Source organism: Megascapheus bottae, chromosome 22 (genome assembly GCF_031878675.1).
Source record: "Megascapheus bottae isolate mThoBot1 chromosome 22, mThoBot2.hap1, whole genome shotgun sequence".
In the NCBI taxonomy this organism is placed as follows: domain Eukaryota; kingdom Metazoa; phylum Chordata; class Mammalia; order Rodentia; family Geomyidae; genus Megascapheus; species Megascapheus bottae.
The window spans coordinates 28098937-28122030 of NC_143530.1; the positions used below are offsets into that span (position 1 = coordinate 28098937).

Here is a 23094-nt window from a genome sequence, read left to right on the forward strand (position 1 = left end):
TCTTTAGATTCTGTATGCCTACGGTCTTCCCATGCCTGGCCTCTCTCCTCCAAGCTTGCAGCTTCCCAAATACAGCATACTTCTGCCCTTTGTCTACACCCAGCTCAACACCTTCCTTCTGAACCCTGTTCCAAGTCCGCCAGCTCTGTATGGATTGTGTGGATTTGTATGTACGTGTGTACCTGCTTACTGTCTATTTACAGAAGTCTGCTTCTATAAGATATGAGGTCTGGAGCATAGCCATCTGAGATGGATTTGTGCTGTTGATGCTCTGTACATATTAGAAAAAAAGCTAATTTGGTGCCCACTAAAAGCCTGAGCTCCACGGTGACTTGTGCTCACTCCCTACCTTGGAAAATGGCACTGTGCTTGAGCCCCTTTCTATAAGCTTTGAGATTCTCAGATTCTCTACAGAGAACTTGCCCATCATGATCACTGCTCAAGAATGTCTCTGTCCTGTTGCCAGACTTCAGTTGTTGAAACAGTTTTCTGTAGATCTGACCTTGGGTGATACAAAGAAATTAAATAGCAAATGGCCACTCCAGCTCAGGCAGTGTCCCCAGAGATCTGGGCTGCACTGGATCGCTGTGAGGGCTCCATTAGGGCTGTGGTCTTTGCTTGTAGCTCTGAAACCTGGGAAAAAACCGAGAATCTTCCCATGAGGATCAAGGGCTCTGTGGATCCAGCGCAGCTGTTCTGTACCTATGGTGACAGAATTTCAAGAACAAAAATACCTGCCTTCTATGTGTAACTTAGGGCTTGGTTTTGAAGACAAGTGATGCTCCTGAGCTTCCTACCTTCTGTCCAGGAGTCAGAGCAGTGTGTAGGGAGCCCATTGCCACAGGGCTGGCCACTCTGGGAGCAATGCTTTGGGTGGAGTGAAGACAACCGGTGTGACAAGAACATCCCAGCGTTGGAAAGTTGGCAGCGGTCCTCTCCTGCTATCCCACATCTGGTCTTTCCTTTCCCCTATACAGCCTTGGTTTGTGACTCCCTGCTATTGAATTAGTGTCCATAAACACGGATATAAGTAATGTTATCTTAAAAGGTCAGCAGCATCCATGTGTTACAAGACTATTTTAATGTTTCAGAGGTCCAGAACCTGTGAAGTACCTGTGCTGTCAGATTAGCATATTTATATCTTTTGCAGTGAGAAAGAGAAAGTGCTAACGAAAACCACCAAGTCATACGTGTACCTACAGTGATATTTGGATGCAACTGTGAAATCTTAAATTCATGTAGTAATAATCTGTTTTTATCAAGACATTAGAAAAGGACAGTACATCCATAGATATCAGCAAGATGGAGATAGTATAGATGGATTAGAATACTTCATTAGAGAGAAAATCTTTAATAAATATGCTATATTTTAATACCTGGGAAATGCTGGTATCATGTTATATTGAATGTTTTTTCTTATTTAAGTTTTATTATTCAGAAATAATTTTAAGAATTAGAGGCCAGTAAAACAAACATTAATTTTGATTATTATTATTCGTTTTTCTCAAATAGTTGTACAAAGTAGTTTTAGTTTAACATATGAATTTATGTGTACAGTACATTTTTTGGTGCCATTTCTGGTTCTTGAACTCGGGGCCTAGGTGCTGTTCCACAGCTTTTTTGCTTGAGGCTGGCACTTGAGCCACAGCTCAGCTTCTATCTTTTGTTCCCTCTGTTATGGGGCTTGAATTGAAGGCCTGAGCAATGTTCCTGAGCTCTTTTGCTCAGGAGTAGTGCTTTGAGCCACAATGCCACTTCTGGTTTTCTAGTGGCTAATTGGACATAAGAGTTTCACGGATTTTCCTGTCTAGGCTAGCTTTGAACCATGATCCTCAGATCTCAGCCTCCTGAGTAGCTAGAGTTGTAGGTATGAGTCACCAGCACCCAGCTCACTTTTTGGTGGTTAATAGGAAAAAGACTCTCATGGACTTTCCTGCCCAGGCTTGGAAAATTTATTCTCAGATCTCAACCTCCTGAGTAGTTAGGATTACAGGCGTGAGCCATGGACACTGGCTCTGTTCAATATACCTTGATCAGGATCAACATTTCCAACAATCTGTCTCCATGGACCTCAAGTTTCCTCATTCAGTTTTGATGTATGTACATTGAGTATTATGGCTATATTTGTCTATCTTTCCTCTCTATTCTTCCACCCCTCTCTTTTTAGTCACCATGCCCAGAAGCTAAGCTTCCTGGTATTATATTTTGTTGACCTTCCTGTTAATTGTTCAAAGGGGTTACACCATGGACTCTCACCCCTGTGTATATCAATATTCAGTCAGTTTGATTGTGTGTGTGTGTGTGTGTGTGTGTGTGTGTGTGTGTGTGTGTGTGTGTGTCTGAATGGGTTTTGAAATACATGTTAGGATTAACTTCCACATATGAAAGAAAACATGTATCTTTTGTCTCTGATCGTAGCTTACTTTATTCATATGATTTTTCCCAGGTCTATCTCTTTCTCTGCAAATTATATAACGTCCCTGATGGATAAATAAAATCCCATTGTGTGTGTGTGTGTGTGTGTGTGTGTGTGTCTGAATGGGTTTTGAAATACATGTTAGGATTAACTTCCACATATGAAAGAAAACATGTATCTTTTGTCTCTGATCGTAGCTTACTTTATTCATATGATTTTTCCCAGGTCTATCTCTTTCTCTGCAAATTATATAACGTCCCTGATGGATAAATAAAATCCCATTGTGTGTGTGTGTGTGTGTGTGTGTGTGCGCTCAATTTCCACATTTTTCTCAATCCATTTGTCAGTTTACAGCATCAAGACTGTTGCCTTAAGTTGGCTATTGTGAATAGTGTGCTACAAAGAACATGGCTATACAGGTTCCTTATTATACCCTAACTTACAGTCTTTCAGATAGACGCCCAAGAGTGGTATCACTGGATCATGAAGTAGTTCTGTTTTTAGTTTTGTGAGAAAGCTCATTATTGTCTTCCATGCTGGTTACATTAACTTGCGTCCTCACTTTAGTACATTAGGGTAGGCTCTTGAACCATTGCCAGCATTTGTTGTTGCTCACATTCTTGATGTTGGCCAATCTGACTAGAATGAGATAAAAATCTCAGTGGCTTTGATTTGCATTTGTTTTATGGCCGGGGATTTTTTTTAATGTATTTGTTGAGCTGCTACAATTTGAAACGTGTTCCTGTCACTTTCTATTTGAAGGTCTCACTGATAATCAAATTTCTGGATCCACTTAGCTAAAGACACTAATGAGTCAGCACTAGATGACTGTTAGATTGAAAAAAGAACTTCTTACCAATGTCCATCATGATAGTCTGCAAACTGTATAACTGATATAAAACAGAATGATTTCTATTTTTTATCCCTCTTGTTAGGGACAAAGTAATAAAGTTTTATTGACACATGACTATGTTCAGAAGTGATGGGCTACAGTAACAAAAATTTCCCTCTCAAAATCTAAAACATCACCTGCCTAGACTTTTACACAGTGCAACAAATTGTCACACTGTCCTTTCTGACAGTTTTGTAAATATTTTCCCATGTTGGGATTCTGTTGCTGGTCAGACTTGAAAACCACTGCTTAGCTAGTTGCAAAATGGAAATAATTTTGTAGAAAAGCTGCAAGTCTCAGTCTTTAAAAATGCAAAAGCTAAATATAATGACCAGGTTTGTCCCACTAGGACTAACTCTTAAATTTGACAATTATTTTGCCTGGTGCTAGTGGTGCATGCCTATAATCCTAACTACTCGGGAGGCTGAGATCTGAGAAGTGCAGATCTGAGCCAGCCTAAATAGACAAATAAATGTAAGAGACTAATCTCCAATTAGCCAACAAAATCCTAGAACTAGAAATGTGGCTTGAGTTACAGAGCACTAGCCCTGAGCAGGAAAAGGGGGGAAAAATCAAGGTATTCTTTTCTTTTCATGTTTGTATTTTAAAGCTTGGATTTTCACACTTTCTAAAAGAAAATGTCTGTGCCCACAGTCTCCTCTCCCCCAGGTGGGCTGTTGAGCATCCAGCTGCTGCATAGAAGTCCTTTCTTCAGCCCAGCTCCACAAGGCCCTGTAGACTCAAAAGACATTTAGCAAATCCTTTTGTGTCTTTAAAGGATATTCCCCGAGTCCCTCCGGTGGCTGATGGCTACCCAGCAGTTTGAGGCTGCAAAGAAGTTGATTCTGCACTTCACACAGAAGAACTGCATGAGTCCCGAGAGCGATATCAAGGGTGTGATGCCAGGTGAGTTCTCTACAGCTGGCCAGCCTCTGGTTGCAGGGCTGATTTTGCTCTCCCAAACAGCTGTCTACCCAGCTGTTCCTTCCTCTTTTACCCACATGGTCTGTAGAGTAGCAGTAGCAGCTACAGCTATGGAATGGGAATAAATGGGAATTCTCTCATTTCCTGGGAACTGAGTCTTTTATGATAAGTCCAACACATTCTGGTGCTCTACTTCTTGCCCAGAGCCATATGTGTGACTTGAGCCTAGTATGTGCCTGGTCTTCACCAGGGGATATCTGGCTCTATCCGCCATATATCCGCATTAGCCTTTACTGCCTGCCCTGCCAGGTAGCGCTCTCTCTACCTTAGAGTATGGATGGCTTTCATGATCTCTTGTCTCAAGAGACCTTCAAAGAGCTGCCATTGTCTATTTCTGGTCATGACCCATTTGTTGGGCAAGAGAAGAATTGGGAACATGAACTATTTTTATAACATGCTTCAAATCCTTAGAATTCTGTGAATCAGGGGGTATTCCTACAAGCCAGATGAGGCTTTCAAGCTGGGGTCTATTAGTGACATTCCCATCCACATTTCTGGGCCCTCCCCGTCACCTAGAAATACTGACCTAGTAGATCTGAACTAAGACCTGAGAATTTCATTCATAATAAGCACTAACAAACACTCTGATGAAAGTAGCGTAGAGATCACCTTTTGAAAACTACTGGTTTTCCAGTAGTTCCCAGATTCTGCCCAACCATCCTGACCAGACATCATGGACCTGATATTCATTGAAAATTTCCTAGGAAAATAATCCACAGGCCTTGTCCAAGAGTGAGTGTGTCCATTTTCTCCATGATCAGAAACCTTGTGGCAATCATCGGTTCATTCATTCATTCAACATATATTTTCTAAATTCCTTGCCACTTGGAGGGCAGAGAAAGAAGCAGGCTAAGCCTTGCTCAGGAAGCCCACAGGCAGAAAGGGAAGGGTTTGGAGGGGTAAGGCAGTAGAGGCCAAAGCCTAGAGGATAGTACCAAGTGATCACAGTAGAAATGGCTGGTGAACCTAGCTCCAAGGCACAGGTGAGCAAAGGCTTGATCCAGGTAGGATGATGTGCCCTGCAAATGTCCATTCCTGACAGGACAGAGGCACAGGAGAAACCTAGATGGAGGCTTCTCATTAGACTGTGGATTCAGAAGATCTATTGCTCCTGGGTGCTACTGTTCAGCCATGATGGCATCCTTGTATCTGCCAGGTTGGGTGACACTGAACTCCGTCCCTCTAACAGGCATGAGTCAGGTTAACCTAAAGTTCTGGTTTCCCTGTTGTGAATAAGGGTATAAGCAAGGTCTGACTGGTCCGTACTGCCACACACTGGTCCCCTCTCTCCAGGGCCAGTGACAGAAGACAAGACAGCACATAGTATATACATGCCAATCCCAGTTCTAAGTGATAACAAATGCCAATGCCCTCTCAATATTTAGTCCTAAATGCCAGGAATTGCTGTATTTATTCACAACAGCACTATGAGGAGGTACTATAATGATCCCCATTTGCAGAGAAGCTACTGGTCTTGCCAAAGTCACATAGTTACTAAGTCGTTGAGCTGGGACTTGAACCTAGGAGACAAGGGTAGGAGGGGTGAGGAGGAGGCCTGGGAGATATGTGTAGAAAGGGATGACTATTGAGGCTTCCCCATGGGGCCCTGTTTGCCTGCCTTGGACCATCAGATAATTTCCCTGCAAACCTCCAAGCCCCCTTTATGAGCAAGTGACTCCTCTCAGGTATATTCACTTCCAGCCTCTCCCTAATGAAATCATCACACTCCAGTTCTTTCGAGTTAAAATATTGTCTGGGAAAAGCCTGTTTTCTCTATCATGATTACACTGATTCATGTCCCTTCTATTTCTGGAAAGTGGCATTAGCTCTTTTCTTCCCCCACTTCATTTGCTTATAAGTTTTGTCAGTTCTTATCTCTATCTGGCATCGTAGGCAGGAGACTGGCCCAGAAGTGGTTGATCCCTCTTGATGGCTTCACAAAGAGGAGAGTGTCTTTCCCCCTCCCACCTAGAAAAGGTCATCCCAGAGATCATAGTGAGGCATTGCTGTCACAGCTGCCTCTGGTTCTGTGACTTCCCACTGTCAGCAGCATTCATGACAGAACTGTGTAGAACACAGTGAATCTGTTTCCCGTGTTCACATCTGCTCCTTCCATCTTCCTTAGCTTAAAACTTGTTTCCTGTTTGAAATCATCTCCACACCACCTCACCTAGGCCCCACCCAGCTCCAGATTCTTCCCTGGTTTCTCTCTAGCCCATCTACCTAGTCTACCTGCTGTGCTCTATCCTTCCTCCAGAGCCACACCAGACATCTCCTCACAAGCATCACCTACTTACCAATTCTACTTGTCCCCTGAGGGTGACCTCAGTTCTTCCTTGTAGCCTGAAAACCTGCTCCATCTTAACGCACTTTCCCAGCCTCACCAGGCTTCATTGGCTCAACACTGTTCTTCCTCACACAGATTGCCCACTCCACCCCCAGAAACTCCAATCCACTCTCCCATTTTGACCAACTCCTCAAGCCCTCACTTTCACATTGTTACAGCTGTGAGCCTACCTATGGCTTTTGCCTCTTGTCCCAGCTGTGAGGCAGACTAGATGGGACTACTTATCACCACCTCCACCCCAGCAGAGCAGTGAGGTTTGGCCAGGTAGGGTCTCTGCTGCAAAGCCGCCTGTCATACTCCCAGCTGCAAAGGAGACCTGCCAGGTAGCAGACCTTCCATGAATATTGATGGAGCACACAACTCTAGGTCTTCTGCAGCCAGGGAGGCTTAGGACCGCTCATTCTGTCACCACTCAGCACATCACAGCTTGGCTGTAGGAATGGGGAGCAGAGAGGCCTGCTCTTGCGTGCATTCATGCATCCTAGCTTTGGTTTTCCCTAAAGAAAAGCTTGATCTTCCAAACTTTTAAAGTTACCTTCACTTAATCTTTTTGAGCATGCGTGATGTCCTTAATGGCCTATATAGCTAAATTTCTCTAAACATTCGGACTTGTTCCAGGTGTCGCTCCAGGTGGTCAAAATACATATGACAGCTCTCCTTCCTGGGTCATAACTTTCCAGAAGGGGAACATTTATACCAGGAATGGAAGTTTTGCCGGTTCCAAATGTGGCTGCTATGCATTTAATCAGCAGTAGAGCCTTGTGAGGGAGGGAGCTCCCCCTTCTCCCTGCTGCACAGGTGGGCACTGAGAACCAAAGAGGCTGAGTGCCTGGGAGCAGTGGCCTCCATTCCCAAGGTGCCCCAGGGGGAGGAGCGCTTCATGGAAGGCAGCCCAGCAGAGGGAAGCAAGTGCTTAGCCTCATCCTCACCAAGGGAGAGCAAAGCAGGTGCCCTGGGCCCTCTGCAGGAAGCCCCACTGGAGTCTAGTAACCTGAGCAGCCCCATCAGAGGCTACACAGGGCTGCTGAGCAGAGGCAGAGCTGGGATTTGCTCTTGTTTCATGAGACTGTTCTGAGTCTGCAGTGACAGGAGGATCCCAGACCAGGCCATCCAACATTCCCTGCACTAGATAACATGACCAAAGTCACAGCAGTCACAAGAGATGGAGGAGAGGTTTGTCCCCAGGACCCTGGCCTTCGACCTGAGCAAAGTATGACTGCTCTCACTTGGTGTTTGAGGGACCATGCAGGACTGTAATGCTGGGTCAAGTGTTGGCAGTGTGTATAGTGCTTTGACTGTTTGTGTCATTTTGTAAGAACAATAGTCAAAGGCCAAAAGCACACTCACTCAAGTGGCCAAGTGCCACCATTCTAGCCTCATATCCAAAGGGACAAGGGCTGCTGGCAAGAAAGACAGCAAGCACATTCTGTACTGGATGGACCAGGCTTCAGAGCCACTGCCCTGCCCTGGAGCTTGTAGTATGGCTTATATTTCTTCTCCTCCTTCCCCATTACCTCCACCTTTCCTCCTCCAGTTCTTTTTGTCTTTTCTTGGTCTTCATGTCTATAACTGCTGCCTCCCAGCACACTTGCCACTTTCACAATAGAATTGTGCACAAAGATCGCAGCCTGGCTGGCTCCTTGCCCCTCAAGGCCTACTCAGGTCCCCTCTGTACTCCTGCTGAGCCTGGCCAGGGAGCACCACTGCCACCTTCCTCTGTTGTCCTTCAGAAGCCAGCCTCTCACACCTGTATCTCCAGGAGCAAAGAGGCTAGGGCCTACTTCCAGAGGCACCTTTGCCTACTACTGTGGTGGTAAAGAGCCAGGTGCAGTTTGTAGGCCCAAAACCAGAGGGATGTGTGCACCCCAGAAACTGCAAAGACATCTTATCACCTTCCTGCATTTGGTCCACACAGTAGCATATCATCCTAATTACAGATCTGGGCTTGGACCTCACAGCAGTCCTCCCTTCTCCACAGGCACAAATGTGTTCCAGGACAGTGTGTGTACATGTGTGTGTATATGTGTGTGTGCGTGTGTACACATATCTGTGATAAAGTTTAATTTACAAACTGGCACCATAAAATTAACAACATAGACCAAAGAACAATATATAAGAAATAGTGTAACTTAGAAATTGCCTTATTTCTGGATTTTTTTTCATTTAGTATTTCCAGACCATGGATAATCTGAAGGAAGCACAACCTCGCATTAAAGAAATAGTGTATACAACTTTTCCAAAGAAACTGACAGAAGCACAGAGCTGGCTTCAGCTCAGGCCTGTCAGGCCCTCATTACTCCAAACCTTAGACATCAACCACATGGATCAGAGTAATATGGAGGAACAGAAGATGCACAAAGGTGCTAGACATACATGGCTCATCAAAATGTAGTAGGTTCTGCTTATATTTTTCAGGGTTTTGAAGTAAGTCAAAAGGCAACAGTATGCTGAGCTCAATTAGTACAAGTCTGTAATCCCAGCTGTGTGGGAGACATAGTGCGGAGAATCACAGTGCAAGGCCAGTCCCAGGGTAAATACAAGATCCTAGAAGAAAAATAACAAAGACTAGAAAAAGGCTGGGGGTGTGGGCTCAATTGGTAGAGCATATGCCTAGAAAGCACAAGGCCCTGAGTTCAGACCCAGTTCTAAAAAGAAAAATAAGAGTGTCAGCAACATTCCTGTTGTTCATAGATAATCAACAACCCAGGAGCCTTTCCTAGCCTCTTTTATCTCCAGAAAAGTACCTAGATTTCCATTGGATGATTAAAAAAAGGAAAGAAGCATTCCTCATTTTCAGTGACCTCTCAGCGAGTGTTTCTTACAGCTCAGAGCCTGTTGAGTTTTGTCCCAGAGCATGCTTAGCACTGAACAAGTTTTTTGTTGTTGTTGACAAGCTGATGATGTGAATTGTAGAGACCCTAACAAAATATCAATAGCTCTGGAAAGGTTAACTTAATTATGTTAAGAATAATACAGTTACCTCTGTAGACTACAGTCAGTTCTTAAACTTGGCTCTGGGGTTTAATGTTATTAAAAGGAAAACTCAAGTCATAATGCAATTGCTGTAGGTTCTTTAACATCATATTTCAAACACAGTACGGTAGTAGCAGTTGAGAACGTGCCACATTAAAAATAATAATAAAGAGCAACTTTAAATTTGCATAATGGTTTTTACTAATGAATAGTTACATTTCCAATCCCTATGGCTTGATTGAGTGTATTTTAGCTTTGAAACATAGAGAAAGGGAGTATATACATCAAATTTACCTCTTCCACTTTTGGTGGTACTGGGGTTTAAACTCAGGCTCAGATCCTCATGACTTGCTATGTAAGTATTCTACCACTTGAGCCACACCTCCTTTTAGCTTTAGTTATATTTTAGCTAGGGTAATGTTCTTTTGGTCTAGGGTAAACCTCTAACTACAGTCCTCCTACCTGCAATCTCCCACATAGCAGCTGAAACTGCAGCTATTTGAGCTTGCTTACATACCTTAATTTCTGCCCCTATATAGAAGAAGGAAGAGCCAGGTGCTAGTGATTCCTGCCTGTAATCCTAGCTACTCGGGAGGTGGAGATTTGCAGATCTGTAGATTGTGGGTTCGAAGCCAGCCTGGGCAGGAAAGTCCATAAGACTCTTATTTCCAATTAACCACCTGAAAACCAGAAGTGGAGCTGTGGTTCAAAGTGGTAGAACACTAGCCTTGAGCACAAAAGCTCAGGAACAGTGCCCAGGCCCTGAGTTCAAGTCCCACAACTGACAAAAAAGGAGGGGCAGGGAGAAGGGGAAGGAGAAGGAAGAGAGGGGGAGGGAGGAGGAAGGGAGGAAGAAGAAGGTCACTTGAGCCCAGGCGTTCAAGACCAACCTGAGCCACACAGTGAGACCTAGCTCCAAAATAAAAGATCCTCATCTGCCTATTTGAAATGATATATTTTCCTTTAAGCTGTAATGAATGACAAGTGAGGTAGAAGAGTCCAGGTGAAGTGGGGCTGGGAATCCTCGGAGGCATCAGTGCGGGGTGTCTAGAGAGTACTGAAGAGGTTCAGTCCCCCAGGGGCTCAGAAAATCTTCCACATGGTCAGGGAACTGGTGCCAGGACCACAGTGGGCACACAGTGCACAACTGCTTAAATCCCTTGTATAAAGTGGCATGGTGTTTGCCTCATTCATCGAGTTCCGTAGTCATCTGCCTACCATCCCTGATAAGCTTGAGTGAAACACTTATTACACGGTATTGTTTAGGGAATGACAACAAGAAAGCTTGCTCACATTCAGTACAGATAGTTTCTTCAGATGCTTTCAATATGGGAGTGGCTACGAGCTGCAAACCCCACAGATCGCAAGTGACTCTATATATGCTTGTAGGTATCTATAGAAGGCTTCCTCGGTAAACAGGGACCTCTCTGTCTCCCTGATAGCATTTATTTAAGTACATTTTTTATTTTGGAATAGTTTCATCTTTGCAGGAAAGGTCTTGAGACATTAAAGAATTTCTGCATATCCCTGACTGGGTTTCTTCCATTGCTAAGGTCTGGTATTACTATGGCATGCTTATAAAAAGTAAGGAATTGAGCTGGGAATGTGGCTTAATGGTAGAGTGCTTGCCTAGCATGCCTGAAGCCCCAGGTTCTATTCCTCAGTACCACATAAACAGAAAAGGCTGGAAGTAGCACTGTGGCTCAAGTGGCAGAGCAAAAGAAGCTCAGGGACAGCACCCAGTGCCTAGGTTCAAGCCCCAGGACTGGCAAAAAAGAAAAAGTAAGGAGTGGACTTTGGGATTACTGTTAATGTCACCTTGCCCACATCTCCTCTTGTCCGTGACTCTCTCGTCTTTCCTTATTTTTTTTTGAGTTATGAACTTCTTTTTGTTTATTTGTTTACTTTATTGTAAAGGGAGTTACAGTTGCATGAGTAAGGATGTGAGTACAATTCTTGTCAAACATTGTTACCCCCGTTTTCTCCCCCCAAGTTGAAAAGTTCATTTCCAACATTATGTCTTGTATTACTGTTGCATTGGGTCACCTTTTGTCCTTTGTCTCACCATGTCTGTGATTCTGCTTCTCATCCCCAAAGCATAATACATAATTTCTGCATAATATAAAGGGTATTGAAATAAAAAAACAATGACAACAGGAGATAAACCATAGATGGGTAGGAAAAGAAAGGAACAAAAAAATATAAGGGCAATGGCTTTCCACCTGGTGAATTTTCCTTTTGCGTTCTAGGCCCTTAGTAGAGGATTGCTCCACGAGGAGCACAGCCCAGGCTCAAGCGCAGAGAGGCCCCCAGAGACAAAGACGAGTGTGGCCTTGTTGCTCGCCAACAGGCAGCCAGCCAGCTCCTGCAGGGCCAGGCCTTGTTTTAAATTTCCCTGTCAGATTGCCACATCAGCTCAGGACTGTCAAACTGCTGGCTGGTTAAGGTAACATTTGTTAGGCTCCAGTCAGAATGGCTTTCAGAATTAGTGAGCCTCGCCCATGTCTCAGCTTTACAACTTTACAGCTAGTCATTTCCCTTTGTGCTGAAACACTTGGTATCCTGCAGCTCTCAAAGATGTGTTTGGGCTTGGTTTTGGGGTGCTGGGAATGGAACCCAGGGACTCCTTGAAGCTAAGCGTGTTGTGCTTTGGCCAATGAACTACAGGCCAGCCTAATTCCCAAACATTTGTCTTTGCTATTAAATCAAACATGTGCATACACATAGGTGGTATATGCACAAATGGATACACACAGACACACTTTCATTTATTTGTCATCCAAAGACCTGCAATCATGGGACATTCTGTCTTCCAAAGCCAAGGAACACATCAGTCATAGCTCTCCAAGTCTGTGACATGTGGGTAGATGAATGAAGATTCTGCAAGGAAAAGAACGGCTTGCCTTGTTGACACAGGACTTAGGCCACCATCGTGGAGGGCTGTACTCAGACATTCAGGAGCCAGTGCTGCCTCATTACCTGTGAGCCCAGCATGTATGTGTGCAGGGAAAAGCACAGAGTACAAATGTACTCTCAATCCACTGCTGGTGTCACACGGAAGTTTGAACTGCAAAGTTAGCCCTGTGAGCACATCTCTGTGCTGAAAGCCTACATGCTATCCCCTGGCTTAGAAAAAGAAGACTTTCTCCTCTCCCTGCTGGGAAAGCTGGGGCCATGGAGTGCCTTCCATCCCAAGACTTCTGCCCTACCCAGGCTCACAGGCTTCCTCTCTTGCAGAGCTGGAGAAGGAGCTCTCCCGAAGGCCCAAGAAGGTATGCATCGTGAAGGTGGTGGGGACCCGAAACCTGTGGAAGAACATCGTGGTCCTGTGTGTAAACTCGTGAGTCACAGGGACACACAAAGCTGGGTGGGGATGGGCCTCTTCCCTACCCCAGCTCCACTTTGAATCCTAGCCTTCCCCGTGCCTGCTTTTTGAGCCAGCTCTCTATGAAAGGGGCCCCAGAAGGGGTTGGTTCACTACCAGCACTGCTTAACTGGGTCTGAAGGGTGGCAAGGCCCCATCACTCCCCACCCCAACAGAAAGCCAGGGGCAGCTGGCACCCTGGGCCTATCTGCTGGCCATCCTGCCCTGTATCCTGCATGATGCTAGAGCCCCCAAGTGCATGAGGAAGGAAGAAGGCAGGAGGCCCAAGTAGGTCTTGCATAGACGCATCCTTGGGTCTGTCACCATCCTTGGCTCTGTCACCATATTTTACAAGAGCAATGCCTAGTAGCCTCCTTTGCCCCAGTTCTGATGAAGCCTCAGAGGGTGTTTTCTTCCCATGTACCTCTTAGAGACAGGAGAACCAAGATGCACAGGGATGCCTCCTCCAGGTGCACAATGAGAGGAGAACTCCCTGGTTGGAGGTTGCAGGCACTGTGTCAGAGGGGCTTGTCACAGAGGTGGTCCTAGGCCAGATCTTCCACCCAGGCTGCAGTGATTGTACTCCCTATCTGAGCACAGCTGGCTCTTACACACACACACACACACACACACACACACACACACACACACACACACACACACACACACACACACCAGCAAGCAGCCTGCTCTGAGGCCTTTCCAGGGGTTGCTCCCACCACCAGCTGGGCCTAAGGCCCCTTTGCTCAGTTTAGTGACAGCCCTTGTCCCTGGGCTCTGTGTACGTGGAAGGTTCTTTCTATCTCTCTAATCCCACCTGTCCTGATTGCACAGGCTCCTTCAGACCTGGAGCCATGTGGGATATTGCACTCTCCTTAGGTCGTCTGGAGAAAGAGGCTTGCCTTTGTGAAAGATCTCGGGGCTGCTGTCAGATAATGCACAGCTAAGGACAAGAGCTACAACTCCCAGCAACCCCTTTTGTCCAAAGCAGCTCCATTAAGTCAGTCCTCAATACTGGGGTCTGGGGTGAAATTTCACTATTGAGAGGTATAGAAAGTTTTGCTGCCAAACAACAGAAGAGCAAAGTTCTAATCACTCTCATCTGAAACCCAGGTTGGCAAGAGACCAGCCATAGCCCTGCAGTGGCCAGGCCCAGAGCCCCCAGGCCTCCCTCACCTCCTGCCTAGCACCCTACACACAATCGCCTCTGCCATCCAGTCTAATGTGGACTCTGGCTAGGCTGGTGGAGGTATTGGGGACTGAATGACTTCTACTAATTTTTTTTTTACAGTATTAGCGCTTGAATTCAGGGCCTCACACTTACTAGGTAGATGCCCCACCCCTGAGTTAGACCTCAAGCCCTTTTATTCACTGGTTATTTTGAAACAGAGTTACACTTTTTGCTTGGGTCCAAGCCTAGAATATGATTCTCCTACTTTATACTTTCCCTTGCAGCCGGCATAACAGCCAAATGCACCACATCCAGCTTTTTCAGTTGAAGTAGAATCAAGTGAACTTTTTGCCCAAGCTGGCCTTGAACCACAGTCTTTTTGATCTCAACCTCCCAAGTATCTAGGTTTACAAACAAGCCTCTAGAGCCCTGTTACTTCTCCAAAATTGTTACTTTTCACAAAATTGAAAAGAGGCAAATTTCTTTTTTAATGATCCTTGTGGGGTGCAGGAATCAATCTCTCTGGTTTTACTATCTTAAAATTACCTGTTGTGGTCAGAGTGCTTCGTTTCTACCAGAACAAAAAGGCAAAAGATTGCACTTAGATCTCAGCGGACTACAGAAGAAATTCGTCTGGGGTCCCAGGAGACTTAACAGAGGAATCAAATCAAATCAATTGCTAGACTGATAAAACGGCTCACCAGGGCTCGGTCTTCCGTGAGTGGAAATGCATTCACTGTGCAATGGGAACAGAGTCTATTGCAGTTGACCTTGATGCATCCTCAAAGTCTGATGAAAAGCACTCCCCTTTCCCTGTGGTTGGGAGAGAGCAGGGAGTATTTAGCTCTGGGACGGAGGCTGAGAGCTGACATAATGAATGGGTTCAGCATTTTACACACAGCCACATCCTAAGGGGCCCTTCACTTTTCCTTCCTGAGGTAGAGTGGGCATGCTCTCCTGAGTGAGAGTGAAAGTTTCTCAGAGGTTTAATGTGCTCCCAGGAGGGACAAAGACATAGACCCAGGGTACGGTGGGAGGGAAGCCTTGAGAAATCCAGAATCCTTGAAAACTAGGTATTTTCCCTTGGCCTGGTCTGAGTTCTGGCTTCTCCCACAGCCTTGGTTGTGTAGCAGCAGGGATGGGCGGAGTGATTAGTAGTCTGCGTAGATCCCCACATTTCCAGAACACTGAGTGCCCACAGAGGAGGCAGAGACCCAGCAAGGCAGTGTGACGAAGAGGTAGCCCCTGACTGTCTGAGATCCTTCTATGCATATTTGGCCCCTGCAAAGTAGAAATGACCATAGATCTTATTGTGGGATTAGAGTTCATAGCACAGGAAGCACCTGTTTCACAGCCGGGTTCCTATAAAGAATGTGTTAGAGCAAAAAGCCTTGGGCACAGGACCTTGTACACTCACTCAGAATTTCTGCTTGCTGTTGGCACTCCTGTCACTGGAGACACACCTCCAGTTCTGACTTTTTGATTCTCTGGAGTCTGAACACACTTCCCACCACCTTCTCGTTGTATGTTTCCTACAGGCTGACAGGATACGGCATCCATCACTGCTTTGCAAGGAGCATGATGGGCCACGAGGTGAAGGTGCCACTCCTGGAGAACTTCTACGCTGACTACTACACCATGGCCAGCATCGCGCTGGCCTCTTGCCTGGCCATGTGCGTGGTGGTCAGGTTTCTTGGGCGCAGGGGAGGGCTGCTGCTGTTCATGATCCTCACTGCCCTGGCCTCACTCCTGCAGCTCGGGCTCCTCAACCGTGAGTAGACTGAGGGAAGGGGCCGAGGTAGGGGTGCTGGGAGGGGAGCTGGAATACTTGGTAGACGATGGTAGTTAGTTTTCTGGTGCTTGAGATGATTGACTTAAAGGGAGGAAAAGTTTGTTTGATCTCGTAGTTACAATGACTTCTATCCATGATTTGTCCCGGTGCCTCAGAGCCTGTGCAAGGCAGATCCTACAGAACCTCATGGCAGAGAAAGCTGTTTATGTCACAGCTGCAGCAAAGCCAAAGAGAGGAAGAGGAAGGGCTAGGGACCCCAGTATTCCCCTAGGAGCACATTCATAGTAACTTATTTCTACTGGCCCCCCCCTCCAAAGGTTCTGCTATCTCCCAGTACTGCTCTGAATTGGAGACCATGCCTTCAACACATGGGCCTTTAGGGAACATTCAGGATCCAGACTATAGCAGAAGAGCTGGATAAGTAAGACTGGAGGAAAGTTTTCTGTGACCTAGTGGTCATTCCAAATTCGACAGCTCCAAGATGCTGCTGTGGGAGGACAAAGCTTTCATTAGAGCATCTCTGCTCTCTGCCTCTGAGGATGCTGGACCTCCCCTCCTCTCCCTTCCCTCAGCTCAGTGGCCCCAACTCAGAGCCAGCCCAGCTGCCCTGGGCCTCCCCAGCCTGCCAGGCCCTGAGAGTCCTGGTGGTTGTGATTTTGCTAATAGGCAGGCTATTTCTGGGTGACTCATCACATGACAAAAAAGAACAAAGACTTGTTTCTTTCCTGTGTCATTAATGGAAAATAAATCTGTGTTGACACCCTCCCTCGCACAGGGACATTACTTTATCCTGTAGATGTTCCTAAACTCCTCAGCCTCTCTTTCAACCAAAGAATTTCTCAGTCAATGTTCAAAAAAATCTAAGGCAAATCTACAGCACCCACCTAGCCCCTCCAGGAAGCTTGGTACAACTCTTCACACATTCCAACCTCGGTTTCCCATCCCAGCCCACAGTGTGACAGGAACGTGCAGAGCTCTGGGCCTCCTCCTCACACCCAGGCACTGCCCTCCTGGAGACTTTCCCTTTGTATCTCAGATTCGAGCAGCTTTTGTGCAGACTGGTTATAAAAGAGCTAGTCTCCAACTTAGGGGTAAAATTTCTAACTTGGGCACATTCTTATGCATTGCTGGGATACTAACTTGCAGCTGTGACTAATAATGGAAATGGACAAGTGACATCTCTCTGCCTGTGCCAGTTGTCCTGGTGGGCCAAGCCCTAGCTTCCCTTCCATAGAGCTTCTGCTTGGCTCACCAGCTGTGGCACACATGGCATGGTGCTCAGCCCCCCAGGGTGTCATGAATGTTCTTTTGGGTTCTGAGCAGGAATGCCACAGGCACTCTGGGCACAGGGCAAGTAGCTGTGAAGAGCAGGGCTTGGAGCAGGCAGAAATGTAGCCTGACAGGTCTGTCCCTATAATGCCTGATGTATCTTGGCACGGGCCCTTGAATAACTTCATATGTGAGGAAAGCTGGCCGTTGGATCTGCTTGAGGCTCCATTCTGCAAGGCTGCATTATCTCCCCAGGCTGAGGCTAGTGGGGGCGCTAGCCCTCTCTCCCTCACAAAAACATCTTTGTTTAAACCAGTGTGAATTCCACTGCCCAGGCAGCTGGCGCCAACCCAGACAGAAAGGAAGTTCTCTGAGAAACAAGTCACGTGGGAGCACACAGCAATAGCCCCAAACCTAACCTGCTTTCTCCTCCCCTCTTCCCTTGTTCATACCTCTGTGTGCGTGGGCATGACCAGTGATCGGAAAATACAGCCAGCATCCAGACTCAGGTAAGTCCCAAACAAACACTTAAGCCAACTCGGCCTCCTCTTGTATCCATGAGGGAGTTTTCACAAGACTCACAGACTGGTTTCTATTTCCTTTCTTTCTTCTCCCTGTTTGTCTTCCAAGAATTGCAGCTGAAGTTGGCCGTAGGTTGGACACTATAAGCATACATTTGTATACTCTACCCCCTCCTGCTACTACATGGAACGACTCATGTGTCCCCAGTTTTGTGCAGCTTGGCTTGCATGCCCTCCCCATCCCCTGGTGCCACAGTCAGTGCAGCCTCTGACCCAGCACCAACGTGGTTTGTCTCATGGATGGCACCTGAGTGGGGTCAGAAAGCCTTGGGAGAGTTGGGGCTTGGCTGTCTCCTCGGGACTCATGCAAGCCTGCTGCTCACCAAATGGAGATAGCAGAACCACTACCTTGCACCTCATGCTGCTGTCTGCCTGCCCAATGTGAGCGCATGCTGCCAGGGCCTTCTGGGAGCTCATGCCTTCCCTGAAGGTCTCAGGGGAAGTGGCCTGGCGGTGTGACCTGACTGCATGCCCGTGTGCTGTGCTCCATGCCACCCTGTCCAAGCCAGCCTCTGCTACCATTGATAGGCACTGGGATTGGCGGAACCCTTTCCCTTGAGGCCATGAATTCTGTTCCCCTAAATCCACACTGCCCCTGGATTAGGCAATCATCCTGAGGCCAAAGTCCATCTCTAAGCAAGGCTCCTGAAGCCCAGAGCAGGAGGAAGCCTGTTCCTGAGGATGGCCGCAGGCCACAGGGAGCTTAGCATGCCCGCTGCACAGGGGCTCAAAGGAGCTTGAGTCTTCTACCAAGAGGACTCGGAGCTCCTAAGTCTGAAGGTGCTGCATGTCCCTGGCAGCTGCATACCACAGTGGGGAAGGAGGGAACCCCTGGGATGGCTCATGCATCCTCCCCCTGCTCTCTGGCTGGCTTTTGCTGTCTTCCTGCTCTCCCCCCTCACTGCCCACTTCTGATCCTCCTCCAGGGATGAGTGACAGCGTCAAGGACAAGTTCTCCATTGCATTTTCTATCGTGGGCATGTTTGCATCCCACGCAGTGGGCAGCCTCAGCGTGTTCTTCTGTGCAGAGATCACCCCCACGGTGATAAGGTAGGTAATGGGAAGCCACAGGACTTTCTTTCTCAGCACAGAAGCTGAGGCTCAGTCAATATCCACTCTACCCAACCCCAGTTTCTGGACCAGGGTGTGGTGGTATGCTAAGTGTATCCACTGCCTGACTTATGGCCAATGGCCAGGTACACCTGGGGCCACATGAGAGCTTGACCACCAGATCCCAGCCAGGGAATCAAAGAGCAGGAAATACGGCAATGGCTGGAAGTGCCCATACTTGAGCTGAAATCAATTGGCACCGTTAGCTTTTCTAAGCAACACTGGTAGCATGTAGCTCATTGCTCCTAAAACAAGAAGCTGGTGACACCCATGGCTGAGCCTAGCTACTCAGAAGGCTAAGGCAGGGGGAGCATAAGTTTGAAGCCCAGCCTGGCTTATGTGTCAAGATCTTGTCTAAAAAATAAAAATAAAAAGGGAAGTAGAGAGGATCTAGCCTGGCCTGAGAAGTTGGTATCAGTAATCCAAAGGAAGACCTGAGACAGAGGAAGCCCAGCAAATTAGAGTAAAATTACCTGTTTAAGTAGTTGTGCAAAGGGGTTTCAGTTTAACATGGCAGTTGTAAGTGTAATTCATCTTGATCAATGTCACCATTTCATCATTTTCCCCACTTCTCCCAACCCTACCCATCCCTCAGTTTCCCTTGTTTCAGTTTCACATGTGTACATGGAATATTATGACTGTACTTGCCCGCCCTTGCTCCATTTCTCTGTCCTACTCCCATTACCCCCTCCTCACCTCATCCTGCTGGCATCAAGCCAGTAGATAAGACAGCCTCAGCTCTTCAGCCATCGTCCTTTACTGACAGATGTTATTAACTTGTGCTTTAATTCATGAAATGAAGTTGAAACCTTCCTGGTACTACCCTTGAGTTATGTTACTGAAAGCAGTATCATTTAGCTTCAGATATGCCATTTTCCTAATACAGGTTGAACATTCTTAATCTGAAATCCCAAATGCTACAAAGTTCTTTTTTTTTTTTTCCTCCAGTTCTGGGGCTTGAACTCAGGGCCTGAGCACTGTCCTTGGGCTTTTTCCTCAAAGCTAGCACTGTGCCACTTGAGCCACAGCACTATTTTTTGCTTTTTCTATGTATGTGGTATGGAGGAATCGAACCTGGGTCTTAGTGCATGCTAGGCAAGCACTCTTCCACTACCAGGCCAAACTCCGGGCCCCCAAAAGTTCTTTTTTTTTTTCTGACATCACACAGCAGTAGAAATTTTCGCCCTGGGAAATTTATCTCATGAACAGATTGTTTAAAATATTGTACCTTCGTGCAATTATAGGCTCTCGCTTGTAATCCTAGCTATTCAGGAGGCTGAGATCCACCGATCTCATTTCAAAGCCAGCCCAGGCACTAAAGATTGTGAGACTCTTATCTCCATTTAACCACTAGAAAATCGGAAGTGGCACTGTGTCTCAAGGGGTAGAGCAGTAGTTTTAAGCTGAAGAGCTCAGGGACAACACCCAGGCCCAGAGTTCAAGCCCCACAACTAACCAAAAAAAAAAAAATGCCTTCAGACTATGCATATAAGGTAAATATGATTCATAAATAATTTCATGATAGATTTGGATACTATACCAGGATAATCTTATTATGTATCTGCAAATATTCCAAAGCCTGAAACACACACACACACACACACACACACACACACACACACACACACACACACACTTCTTGTCCCAAGCATTTAAATAAGAGATACCCCATCTATCCTTGTTTTTTATTACTTCCTAATCAGCTCATGTTGGTTTATGGTACCCACTGAGCTTTTTATAGGAATACCATTAGCATTTCTAATATCCATGCTTTAGAAAAGAAAATGAAAACCTGCAGGAGTGAGGCTGCATGAGGTGGCTCATACCTATAATCCCAGACCTGGGAAGTAGAGATCAAGAGGCCCCATTTCAAAAAAGCTGGGTGTGATGAATTGTGTCTATCATTCCAAGTATAGGTATAATGGCGACCAGGTCAGCCAGCCCCAAAACATAAAAATAAAAATAGCCGGGCGTGGTGGCTCACACCTGTAATCCTAGATACTGAAGAGGCTGAGATCTGAGGATCAAGGTTCAAAGCCAGCTGGGGCACAAAAGGACCTGAGACTCTTATCTCCAATTAACCACTAGAAACCAGGAAGTTGGGAAGTTGGGGTTGGCTTAGGGACCAGGTGGTAGCCTTGAGCTCTAGAGCTTTGGAACTGCACCCAGGCCAAGTTCAAGCCCCACAACCTCCCTACCCCTCGAAAAAAAATTTTAAAAAGTAAGTGTGGGCAGTTCCTGAGCTGTGAGCTGAAACCCCAAGGTCTGCAGGAACACCCTATGAAGATAAGCAGAAGCCCTTCAGCTCCTGGCAGGAAGTACAGAAACTTAATTCTTTTCATCCTTGGGGTGCTAGGGAGCACTGGTGAAGTGGGCAGACAGGTGCCAGAACTAACTTCCTTCCCAAAGTTCCACAGGTCATGCTGACAACTGAATTTTCACATGACCTGTTTCATTCATTCTCTTGGATTTTTATCATACAGGCCAGTTGATTGTATGTTTAAGAAAAGTCATTAGATGCCAGGAATCCAAGGAAGGTGTCCCTTTCAATAGAGGCCAAGTCTTGCTTAGACTTCTGGGTTCCCACCAGCCCTCAAGTGGACATGAATTTCTCTACCAGCTCCCTGACTTCATCAGAAACATTCAAGGAATAAAAATGAAAGGAATGCAAGATAGTGATATCCCTATCAGATTCAGACAAGTGAGATGCACCCTCACTTTCTTACCACAAAGCACCCCTTCCTTGTTCTACCCTGCATCTTTGGTGTAGTATGGCTTTAGGAATGTGCTTAACTTCCTTTAAAAAAAAAAAACCTGCATCTTAGAAGCGGGGCGTGGTGGCTCACACCTGTAATCCTAGATACAGAAGAGGCTGAGATCTGAGGATCAAGGTTCAAAGCCAGCCCAGGTACAAAAGGACCTGAGACTCTTATCTCCAGTTAACCTCTAGAAAAATGAGAAATGGGGCTTGGCTCAAGGGTAGGGGTGGTAGCCTTGAGCTGAAGAGCTCAGGGACAATGCCCAGGCCAAGTTCAAGCCCCATGACACACACAGAAAGAAAAAAAGAAAGAAAGAAAGAGAGGGGGGGGGAGGGAGGGAGGAAGGAAAGGAAAGGAAAGGAAAGGAAAGGAAAGGAAAGGAAAGGAAAAGAAAGGAAAGGAAAGGAAAGGAGGAAAAGAAAGAAAGAAGGAAAGAAAAGAATTGTATGTAGACAGGGAGACAAGGTAGGATGATGCAGGGTGGTGCTGAGGAAGTGGCTGTGGCAGTTCTCAGTCTTGAGCTGACAGGCTGAATCCCTGTATGGCCTTGGGCAAGTCATTAGACAGCTTGTTTCTTTGCTTAAATGAGCCTCATCACACTTCCTCTGCTCTATGATGATGAACAGAGTAGGAAGGAGGGATGCTCTGTGCATCTATAGTTCAAATAGCGAAGGATGGAAAGTATTTGTAGAAAACATGGCAACTGGGTATAGCTAAATGGTATAGTATATACTTAGAATGCACAGGGTCCAGTCCCCGGCACTGCGCGCGTGCACACACACACACATTTGTACAGACTTACATTGTGTCAGGTGTTATAAGGCATTTAGCAATAATTAAGAGTTTATAAGAGCAAAAGTATAAGCCCTATTCAGACACCATACTATTTTATGTAAGGAACTTGAATATCTATGGATTTTAGTATCCAAGAGGTCCTAAAATCCATCTTTCATGGACACAAAGAGAAAAATTTATTTCTGTAGAGATGTATGTGCATTCTTTCCCCTCGCCCCAAGTCGGGCTGAGCTCAGGGCCTGAGCACCGTCCTTGGACTTTCTCAAGGCTAGAGCTCTACCACTTGAGCCTCAGCACCACTTTCGGCTTGTTTTCTATGTATGTGGTACCAAGGAATAGAACCTGGGTCTTTGTTCATGCTAGGCAAGCACTCTACCACTAGGCTAAACTTCTGGCCATATGTGTATTCTTGACTTCACAGAAATGTATTAAAGAAAAACTAAGGGATATAAAAAAGGCAGGAAAATGGAAGGAAAGTAAGACTATCCTTATGTTTAAGACAATCTGTAACTCTTCATTCACCCTTGCTATTTCTAATAAGTCTGCCTATATAGCATCTTTCTACCTCTAAAATTATTTAGTGGTTACTGCTAGTAAAACAAAGTTTCCCAGGGGAGCATTTTGTGTGAGAAAGCAGAACG

At 46.1% G+C, this 23094-nt stretch overlaps 1 protein-coding gene across 2 annotated transcripts in view; it reads left to right on the plus strand.

Moving 5' to 3' along the window:
- Nucleotides 1–23094, plus strand: part of Slc22a23 (solute carrier family 22 member 23) — a 178893-nt gene that overhangs the window by 146439 nt on the left and 9360 nt on the right. Inside the window, exons 5-10 of one of the 2 annotated variants that reach the window (XM_090356407.1) lie at nucleotides 4087–4214; nucleotides 12850–12952; nucleotides 15686–15918; nucleotides 17685–17717; nucleotides 17839–17862; nucleotides 18716–18839. In XM_090356407.1, coding sequence (XP_090212533.1) covers nucleotides 4087–4214; nucleotides 12850–12952; nucleotides 15686–15918; nucleotides 17685–17717; nucleotides 17839–17862; nucleotides 18716–18839 — 645 coding nt within the window. The remainder of the gene's footprint in view (nucleotides 1–4086; nucleotides 4215–12849; nucleotides 12953–15685; nucleotides 15919–17684; nucleotides 17718–17838; nucleotides 17863–18715; nucleotides 18840–23094) is intronic. The other variant, XM_090356408.1, reaches the window with a different exon arrangement.